This window comes from Hyla sarda, unplaced genomic scaffold (assembly GCF_029499605.1).
Source record: "Hyla sarda isolate aHylSar1 unplaced genomic scaffold, aHylSar1.hap1 scaffold_435, whole genome shotgun sequence".
NCBI classification, from domain to species: Eukaryota; Metazoa; Chordata; class Amphibia; order Anura; family Hylidae; genus Hyla; species Hyla sarda.
This window is the reverse complement of record NW_026610449.1, coordinates 89,765-100,756: the sequence shown is the minus strand read 5'-3', so window position 1 is coordinate 100,756 and position 10,992 is coordinate 89,765. Positions and strand designations below refer to the sequence as shown.

General features: G+C 41.7%; 1 protein-coding gene across 1 annotated transcript; it reads right to left on the bottom strand.

Moving 5' to 3' along the window:
• Positions 1 to 5,336: 5,336 nt before the first annotated feature.
• LOC130334535 (uncharacterized) lies at positions 5,337 to 7,194 on the bottom strand. The gene is made up of 2 exons (XM_056553887.1): positions 5,857 to 7,194; positions 5,337 to 5,651 (listed from the first exon to the last, which is right to left on the bottom strand). The coding sequence occupies exon 1, from the start codon at positions 7,183 to 7,185 to the stop codon at positions 5,878 to 5,880; it is 1,308 nt and encodes a 435-aa protein (XP_056409862.1). The 5' UTR covers positions 7,186 to 7,194; the 3' UTR covers positions 5,337 to 5,651; positions 5,857 to 5,877.
• Between the last annotated feature and the right edge of the window lie 3,798 nt (positions 7,195 to 10,992).

Below are 10,992 nucleotides of genomic sequence, written 5' to 3'. Positions count from 1 at the left end.
GGCAGGTCGTGACGTCACGAGGGGGCGGAGCCGTGACATCACGATGCTCCGTCCCCTGTATCACCCGTCATTACGCGCAGAGCAAACACGCTCTGTGCAGTAACAATAGAGGTGTGGCGCAGCAGAGATCCTGGGGGTCCCCAGCAGTGGGACCCCGGCAATCTTCCATCTTATCCACTATCCTTTGGATAAGGGATAAGATGTCTAGGGGCAGAGTACCCCTTTTAGGTGAAAAAGGGCTCTGTCCTTAAGGGACTAAAATATGTGAGAGTTATTTTTCGCAACCCTTTTTTTTCCGTCAAAATTGCTGAGTTTGTCACCAAATTTTGAATCATGGAAAATTCTGGCGGAGCATCTCATATAATATTCCATGATTACCAGTGCCCATACAAGCAATTACTATAGGAATACAACATGTCCAGGGGTTAAATGTGAGTGCAAGTGCAGTGACCATAAAACATTTATTTATTTATTTTTAGCAGTTTGGGGACAGGGGGGGGGTTAACTTTCGGTTTCCCCATTCTGCCCACCCACAATAGGTGGGTCAGAACGGGGAAACCGTCAGGGACCGTCACCGAAGTCCACTTACCCATCGGTGGCAGCAGCGGGCAGCGATCGGCGGCAGAAGAGGATGGCGGTACGGCTCCCTGGATCCTACGGAAGCTGGTGAGTTGCCTAGCAATATCTGGAGGGCCACAATTTGGAGATCACTGTGCAGTGGTCTCTAAACTGTAGCCCTCCAGATGTTGCAAAACTGCAAATCCCAGCGTGCCCAAACAGCAAACAGCTGTCTTGGCATGCTGGGAGTTGTAGTTGCGTACCTCCAACTGTTGCATAACTGTAGGGTGGGCCATTTATATGGATACACCTTAATAAAATGGGAATGGTTGGTGATATTAACTTCCTGTTTGTGGCACATTAGTATATGTGAGGGGGGAAACTTTTCAAGATGGGTGGTGACCATGGCGGCCGTTTTGAAGTTGGCCATTTTGAATCCAACTTTAGTTTTTTCAATAAGAAGAGGGTTATATGACACATCAAACTTATTGGGAATTTCACAAGAAAAACAATGATGTGCTTGGTTTTAACGTAACTTTATTCTTTCATGAGTTATTTACAAATTTCTGACCACTTACATAGTGTTCAATGTGCTGCCCATTGTGTTGGATTGTCAATGTAACCCTCTTCTCCCACTCTTCACACACTGATAGCAACACCGCAGGAGAAATGCTAGCACAGGCTTCCAGTATCCGTATACACTGCTATATACTACTATATACACCGCAGGAGAAATGCTAGCACAGGCTTCCAGTATCCGTAGTTTCAGGTGCTGCACAACTCGTATCTTCACAGAATAGACAATTGCCTTAAGATGACCCCAAAGATAAAAGTCTAAGGGGGTCAGATCGGGAGACCTTGGGGGCCATTCAACTGGCCCACGACGACCAATCCACTTTCCAGGAAACTTTTCATCTAGGAATGCTCGGACCTGACACCCATAATGTGGTGGTGCACCATCTTGCTAGAAAAAACTCAGGGAACGTGCCAGCTTCAGTGCATAAAGAGGGAAACACATCATCATGTAGCAATTTCGCATATCCAGTGGCCTTGAGGTTTCCATTGATGAAGAATGGCCCCACTATCTTTGTACCCCATATACTACACCATACCATAAATTTTTGTGTTCCAACAGTCTTGCAGGGATCTATGCAATGTGGGTTAGTGTCAGACCAATAGCAGTGGTTTTGATTGTTAAAGGGGTACTCCACCCCTAGACATCTTATAGCGAGATGTCTGATCGCGGGGGTCCCGCCGCTGGGGACCCCCGCAATATAGCATGCGGCACCCACCTTTTTTTCTGCTCGGGAAGCGCTGGAGGGTCTGAGTCCCGACCATGGGAACAGAAGTTTGTGATGTTATGACTCCTCCCTCATGTGACGTCACGCCCCGTCCCCTCAATGCAAGTCTATGGGAAGGGGCGTGAGGCTATCAGGCATCTTATCCCCTATCCTTTGGATAGGGGATAAGATGTCTAGGGGTGGAGTACCCCTTTAACTTCACCATTCACATAAAAGTTTGCCTCATCACTGAACAAATCTTCTGCGTAAACTGAGGGTCCTGTTCCAATATTTGTTTTGCCCATTCTGCAGCACCTGAAACTACGGATACTGGAAGCCTGTGCTAGTATTTCTCCTGCGGTTTTGCTATCAGTGTGTGACGAGTGGGAGAAGAGGGTTGCATTGACAATCCAACACAATGGGCAGCACATTGAACACATTTTAGAAGTGGTCAGAAACTTCTAAATAACTCATGAACATTAAAACCAAGCAAATCATTGTTTTTCTTTTGAAATTCGCAAAAAGTTTGATGTGTCACATGACCCTCTTTCTATTGAAAAAACAAAAGTTGGATTCAAAATGGCCAACTTCAAAATGGCCGCCATGGTCACCACCCATCTTGAAAAGTTTCCCCCCTCACATATACTAATGCGCCACAAACAGGAAGTTAATATCACCAACCATTCCCATTTTATTAAGGTGTATCCATATAAATGGCCCACCCTGTACATCTCCCAGCATGCCCTTTGGCGATCAGTACATGCTGGGAGTTGTAGTTTTGCAACAGCTGGAGGCACAATGGTTGGAAAATACTGAGTTAGGTAACAGAACCTAACTGAAGGTTTTCCAACCAGTGTGCCTCCAGCTGTTGCAAAAGTTCAACTCCCAGCAGGCACGGTCTGTACAGGGTACATTCACACGGGCGAGTTTACAGTGAGTTTTCCGCTTCAATAAAGAAAAATGTATCGTATGGCAGTGTTTCCAAAACGGAGCCTCCACCTGTTGCAAAGCAACGACTCCCAGCATTTCCAGACAGCCAAAGACTGTCCAGGCATGCTGGGAGTTTAGCAACAGCTGGAGGCACCCTGTTTGGGAATCACTGGCGAAGAATACCCCTATGCAATCAATAATTTAGTCCTCAAATGCACATGGCCCAGTCGTATTTCAAGGAAACAGTTTAGGGACACATATGGGGTATTTCCGTTCTCGGGAGAAATTGCACTACAAATTTTGGGGGGCTTTTTCTCCTTTTACCCCTTATGAAAAGGAAAACTTGGGGGCTACACCAGCCTGTTAGTGTAAAAAAATTAAAATTTTTACACTAACATGCTAATGTTTCCCCATACTTTTTATTTTCACAAGCGGTAAAAGGAAAAGCACGTAAATACAACATATGTGGGTGTAAAATGCTCTCAGACGCACAACAAGGCTCAGGAGTGAGAGCCCACCATGACCATTTGAGGCCTAAATTGGTGATTTGCACAGGGGTGGCTGATTTTACAGTGGTTTTGACATAAACGCAAAAAAATAAATACCCACATGTGACCCCATTTTGGAAACTACAACCCGCACAGAACATAAGGGGTATAGTGAGCCTTAACACTAAATAATTTTCATTAAAGTTGGATGGGAAAATGAAAAAAAAAAAATAAATCACTAAAATGCTGGCATTACCCTAAATTTTTCATTTTCATAAGGGAAAATAGGAAAAAAAGCCCCCCAAAATTTGTTCTTCAGATTAAGAACATACCCCATATGTGGATGTGAAGTGCTCTGCGGGTGCACTACAATGCTGAGAAGAGAAGGAGTGCCATAGGGCTTTTGAAGATAAATTTTGTCCGGAATTGAAGGCCACGTGTGTTTACAAAGCCCCCATAGTACCAGAACAATGGACCCCCCCCCCCCCCCACATGTAATCCCATTTTGGACACTACACCCCTCATGTAATGTAATAAGGGGGTACAGTGAGCATTTACACCCCACAGGTGTCTGACAGAATTTTGGAACAGTGGTCCTTGAAAATGAAAAATGCATTTTTTCATTTGCACAGCCCACTGTTCCAAAGACCTGTCAAACGCCAGTGGGGTGTAAATGTTCACTGCACCCCTTATTAAATTCTGTGAGGGGTGTAGTTTCCAAAATCGGTTCACATGTGGGGGGTCCACTGTTCTGGCACCACGGGGGCCTTTGTAAACGCACATGGTCCCTGACTCCCATTCCAAACAAATTCTCTCTCCAAAAGCTCAATGGCGCTCCTCCTCTTCTGAGCATTGTAGTGCGCCATCTCCAGAGATCTTGAGACCAGAGAAGTAGATTGTCGATATTACTGATCAGTATTAAAAATCAAAAGATAGCTATTAACAGTTATAATTTAATAATGGGAATAAGTATCTCCTCCAATAAAAAAATTAATTCCCCCTCTTCCCATTTTACAAATAAAAATTTGTAAAAAAAAAAAAAAATTTGTCAACATATTTGGCATAACAATGTCCAGAAAAGTCAGAATTATTAAAATATAGTGTTAATGATTCCATATGGTGAACGGCATAAAACGTAAAAATAAAAAAAGTCCAATGCTGAATTGTGATCACATCCCAGAAAAAAATAAAATAAAAAAAAGTCATCAAAAATCACATGTACGCAAATGTGGTACCGATAAAAACAACAAATCACAGATTAAGTGCCAATACAAGCATAACCATATGAATAAAACATGTCCAGGGGTTAAATGTGAGTGCAGGTGCAGTGAACATGAAAAATTCAGGACAACAGGTTTTCATTTTTGTGCTTAAGTTTTTTCCTCCTCACCTTCTTAAAATCATAACACAGACTCCTATAAGGGCTGTTTTTTTGCGCCACATATTGTACTTTGTAATGACATCAATCATTTCACCACAAAATCTACAGCAAAACGAGAAAAAAAATATTAGTGGGGCAAAATTGAAAAAAAAACAAACACCATTTTGAATTTTTTTTTAGGGACTTCCGATTCTACACAGTGCACTTTTCGGTAAAAATGACACCTTGTTCTTTAGATCCATACAATTAAATTGATATCCAGCTCATTAAGGTTTGATTTTGTTTAACATTAAAAGTTATAACTTTTTGCACCAAAATTAGTACCTTTAAAATTGTCCTCTTCTGACCTCTATGACTTTTTCCGTATGCAGGGATGTATACGGAAAAAAATTAGCCCTCGTACAATTTAAAACGTACTTACAATGTTCAAAAAGTTTGATTTTTTTTTTAAACAGTACAAAAAGAGTAAAGCGTGTACCCAAACATTGACCCACAGTATAAAAAGAACATGTCGGTGTTATCATACACTTCACTGTGTAAAAATAAAAACTATCAAAAGTTGCAAAATTGCGGTTTACTTCTCAATTTCCTGCCGCAAATAATATATATACATTTTTATAGTACCATATATTTTATGTTAAAATTGGAGATTTTCCTATCCTTGGTGAAGGAAAATATAGATTTTATTAAAGACAAAACGCGAGTATTATGCTTTTAAAACTTCATTTACTGATCAGCAGCAAAAGAATATTAAAATGATTACAGAAGAAAAAACTTTAAATATAATAAATGATGTAGCCAAACATGCTGGCATTTAATACCAGCCAATCAGAATATAGTGCTGGATATAACATTGGCAGTTATCAGGAACACTTCCTTCTTCTTTGCAGCGAAGGTAAAACAGTTCACAACTTGAGGAAATAGTAGACCGGAAAACTCAGGATTAACTTCTTAACAGAGGAAGATCTTCTGGAACATCGTAGAGACCACCAGGCGTGAAGCTTTATCAGGAGGCTGAAAATATAAGCAAGAAAAATAATAATTACAGGGATGGGATCTTAGGGTGGGATAATACTCGCGTTTTGTCTTTAATAAAATCTATATTTTCCTTCACCAAGGATAGGAAAATCTCCAATTTTATAAAAAGACAAAACGCTCCTATTATGCTAGTTTAAAGCTAAGCGTAACATATGGTATAAGTTAACATCAAATGCATTACCATGGAGATATAAAACATGCATTACAGAAGTGTCATAGAGACATGAGATTGGGGTTTAAAATAGAAAGTTTTAAACGTAGAGTCAGATGACCAATTAGCCGCTTTAAGAATATCCGAGAGAGTAGCACCCGATTGAAATAACTTAGTGGATACGGCTCCTCTGGTAGAATGAGCGCCAAAAGTAGATATATCAATGTCGGCCATTCCCATAGTTAATTTAACCCAGCGGGCTAAAGTAGTGGAGGAGACAGGTCTGTGGGGTCTGCAAAAGGAAATAAGAAGCTGAGAAGATGAAGAAGATCTTAAGGATTGAGTCCTTAATTCATAAGAACGTAGACAACGGACCACACAGAGTTTGTGTTGATGAGGAAATGCAGGATAGAAGACCGAATGAAGATTAGTCTTGGTGCGACGATAAACAGTGAATATTACACCTTCGGGTGAATATTGCATCCTAGATATATCTAAAGCCCTAACATCGGAAATGCGTTTGATAGATATAAGACAAAGAAGAACAGTGAGTTTGAAGGAGAGAAATTTTAAGGATAGGGAATCATTATCTTCCCAGGATACAAATAGATCAAGTATGAGATTGACATCCCAGGTGGAATTGTATTTGGGTAAAGGAGGGCGACGGAAACGTATGCCCTTCAAAAGTCTACACACAAGAGGGTGTTTACCTGCTGGGATGAAGTCAATGAGAGGATGTGTGGCAGAAATAGCTGAACGATAAAGATTAATCGTTCTATACGCCTTTCCCGAATCAAAGGAAGCAGAAAGAAAATTTAAGATGTCAGATACAGATGCTTGTAAGGGATCCAGATCCCGTTGAGAGCACCAACGAACCCAAACTTTCCAGGCTGATCTGTAAGCAGATCTGGTACCTGGAGCCCAAGCGTCTGATAGGAGTTCCCTAGTTGTGAAAGAAAATGAAGAGGTCGTTCCGGAATTCCCGATATTAGCCAAGCAATAAGGATGAGTTGATCTGACAAGATCAGAGGGTGGGAATTGCCAAGAGGATCTTGGAGAAGATCTGGAAAGGACGGAAGAATCCGGGGGTAATCTATTAAGAGACGTAGAAGTTGAGGGAACCATGATTGAGTGGGCCACCAAGGTGTGATGAGGACCATAGTTGACTTCCGTAGCGAAGTTTGAAGAAGAACTCGAGGAATAAGATTGAAAGGAGGAAAGGCATAGAGTATTTGTGGAGGCCAAAATTGGAGGAAAGCATCTACCCCCAGAGCCTCTGGATCTGGTTTCCAACTGAAAAATTGTGGTATTTGGTAATTCAGACGTGAAGCGAACATGTCGAGGAAGAGAGGGCCCCATAGTAGGTTGACATGTTTGAAAACTTCTGGATGAAGTTTCCAATCGCTGAAGTCCGTAAGGTATCGGGAGTTCCAGTCTGCGATGGAATTGGAGATTCCCGGAAGGTATTCCGCCTTCAAAGTAATGTGTCTGTCGAGACAAAAATGCCAGAAATCTTTGGCAATATCGGCAAGGGCTTTGGAAGTTGTACCACCTAACCGATTTATATATTGGACCGCTGATATATTGTCCATGCGAAGTAAAACACAGCAATGAGATAAATTCTTCGCAAAGCTCTTTAGAGCGAAGGACCCAGCTAAAAGTTCTAAGCAGTTGATGTGTAGAGTGGCTTCGGAAGGAGACCATTTCCCTCCAGTAGAGAGGGAGTCGCATCGAGCTCCCCATCCTGACAGACTCGCATCTGATTCTATAATGATGTCTGGATTGGGGTTGAATATTGTTTTCCCATTCCATATCTGGATGTGAGAGAGCCACCAAAGGAGTTCTTCTCTGGCATCCGGGGATAGACGAATCTCGTCTGAATATCCTAGGCCTTCTCTCAGGTGCTGAATTTTTAGGCGTTGAAGGGCTCGATAATGCAGAGGAGCCGGAAAAACCGCCTGAATTGAAGCTGAAAGAAGACCTACTATCCGAGCAATAGCTCTCAAAGAAATCAGGTCCTTCTGAAGAAGTTGACGAATTTCTTTCCTTATAGTCTTCAATCTCTTGGGAGGAAGACTCAACGTGGTTGACTGAGTGTCGACCAGAAATCCCAGGAATTCTATTTCTTGAGAAGGTTGAAGAATGGATTTCGTATGGTTGATAAGAAAACCCAGGTTGGTGAGGAGAGACAGAGTCCAATCCCTGTGAGAAAGAAGAAGGGATTTGGATTGCGCCATGAGGAGAATGTCGTCTAGATAGATGATGAGACGGACACCTCGACTCCTGAGCAGAGCGACAATAGGTTTCAGAAGTTTGGTGAAACACCATGGGGCCGAGGATAGGCCGAACGGAAGGCAAGTGAATTGCCACTTCTGATGGTTCCAAAGAAATTGAAGAAAGACTTGAGAGGAAGGGTGAATTGGAACTGTTAAGTAAGCGTCTTTCAGGTCTATCTTGATTAACCAATCGTCTTTTAACAGCATGTCTCTTAAGAGATGAATGCCTTCCATTTTGAAATGTCTGTACACAACAAAATTGTTGAGTAGTCTCAGATTGATTACAGGTCTGTGACCTCCGTCTTTCTTTTTTACAAGAAATAAATTGCTGAGGAAACCCGGAGCATGTACCGGAACAGACATGATAGCCTTTTTTACAATAAGATCTTTTACCTCTGAATCGATCAGAATTTGATCTGAGGTTGAAAACGTGATGGGATGTGGAAGTGCAATTTGTACAGGTGGATACACAAATTCTATTAGAAAACCCGAGACAGTATTTAGGATCCATGAGTCGGAAGTAATCATAGTCCAATTTTTTAAAAAATGGATGATTCTTCCGCCTAATGGAATGTCTGGGAAAGAAACAGGACGGCTTACCTGAAGATGTCTTCGCACGGGGTACTCCACGCTGTCCTCTAGCACGCCATGGTCTTGCACGATAGGGGAAGAAGGGGGTAGGGATGGATGGTGTGTTTGTATACGGTTGGTTATATTGGTTGAATTGATAGGAGCCTCTGGACATAGTCCTGGATGGGTGAGAACGGCCGGGGAAGCGGCTCCTTCCTTTCCCGGCCCTATTGAAAACCCGTTGGGAAAAAACTTTTTTAAGAGAACTTTGGGCCTTGGTAATGGAGGAGAAAAGGCCCACATATTTCCCCATGTGGTGTATAAAATCTTGCCCAAATAGCATGCCTTCAGTGGGCTTTTCAGGGTCGTTTGAGGCAAGATTTGTAAGTTGGGGGTCAATTTTTAATAGAATTGAGCGTTTTCGCTCCGTGGTTAAAGAAGAATTTGCGTTTCCGAAGAAACAAATGGCACGTTGTGCCCATCCCAATAACACCTCCGTATTAACGGGTATATTAGAAGCAGAGGCTTCTTCTGCCAGGTCCAATATTTTGGTAAGAGGGCCAAGGAGGTCCATAAGTTTGTCTTGGCACGAACGAAAACTCCGGTCTACCCCTTTTTTGGGGTTCTTTCCCGATTTCATCAGGAATTTTGTTAGGATTGGGTCAAGTTCCGGAGTGAGGGATGAATTATGGGGAAGAGTTGGCCTTGGGCATTCTGATTTCAATTTATTTCTGGTGGATTTGTCCAGACCTTTATTAACCCTGCCCGAGAGGAATTTAGCCACCTTAGGTAAAGGAAGCCATTCTCCCGATCTTGGATGGTGAATCAAAGAGGGATCAAAATAAGTCGGGTCTGAGTCTATGGCAATAAAATCATCCTGATTATCAGGGTCATCGGCAATTTCCCCACTTTCTGCCGAGGAAGAATCTGATTCTTCAATAATATTAATAACTTCTTGAGACTCATCTGAGTCATCTGAATGGGATTCGACAAAAGAGTCTGGTTTTGTCCGCTTAGCGGATTTTCTAGCCCTTTTATAAGAAACTTCCTCTTGGGCAGAGGGTATGTTGTGTTTGCTAGGAACACTGTCATGATGACCTTTTTTAGGTCTAGTTTGGTGAGTGTCTTGGCGGGCTCCTTTAGACGATTTTTTATAAGGAGCTTTGCCGTCTGAAACATGATGGCGTTTAGATATCGCTTTCTTTGGTGCCTGAAAGCCTTTGGCCAATTTAGAAACAGAGGTGACAGGGGACCAATATACCTCTGACGGAGTAGTAGGTCCCGGATTTGTGGAAGGACCGGCTTGAGACAGGACCATGGCTAGTGATTTAGAAAAACTATCCTGAAGGACCGCAACAGCAGATTGGACCGCTGATTGTACCGAGCGGGATACAGAATTATCCACCATGGATTGAAAAATATCATGGTTAACATTTTCAGAGAGTACAGATGGTGGGCGAACTTCTCTAACAGTGTTTCCTTCAGAAACATCCATTATGAGATAATAGTGGTAAAAATGCAAATTTTTTAGGACAGGAGGTTAAAATATATATAACCTGAGGGAAATAGGTAGTGGAAAATTATATATATATATCTATATATATATATACAGATAGTTAAATCTTAATACCCACTAGAATTGGAAACACTGAGGTGAAATTATGTGTAAGATATATAAACTGGCCAGAAAATGGCAGTAGATGATATAGTAATTAAATATGTTGTGAAAGAATAACTAAATATATGTTTTCATGTATGAAAAGACCGGGATATGCGGAGAGTACAATTGCCTGACGGGAATCCGACTGTCGCCTCAAACGAGTGACAGGATTCCCGCCAGACGCAACAGGTGAGGACCACTCTGCTGCAGATCTCGCGAGACTCGTAGCCGAAATCCCGGAAGAGACAAGATGTCGGCTGTGGCGCAGTTGAAATAAGGTGTCCGCACGCAGGAGACTGGATCGGAAGAGAAGGTAATCAAAATAAGTAGGGTATGAACATAAACGTATGTTAATAGCCTGGGGGGATAAACGGAACGGCGAAATGCGCAATTAAAGGAAAAAGTATGTAAGGGACAACGGAGGCACGGATAAAGGAGTAATAGACTAGCAATATTGAAAGAAATATATATGGATAAAACTAAATACCTAAAGGGGGTATATAGGGAATAAAAGAGAAAGAAAAAATAATAATAAATGAATGAAATATAATTTATTAAAGGAAATAAACAGTATACAATTAAGATAAATAAAGGTAATACAATTCTATATATAAGTATACAGAATTAATTGAAACAAGGGTAAAATAATAATATTAAAGG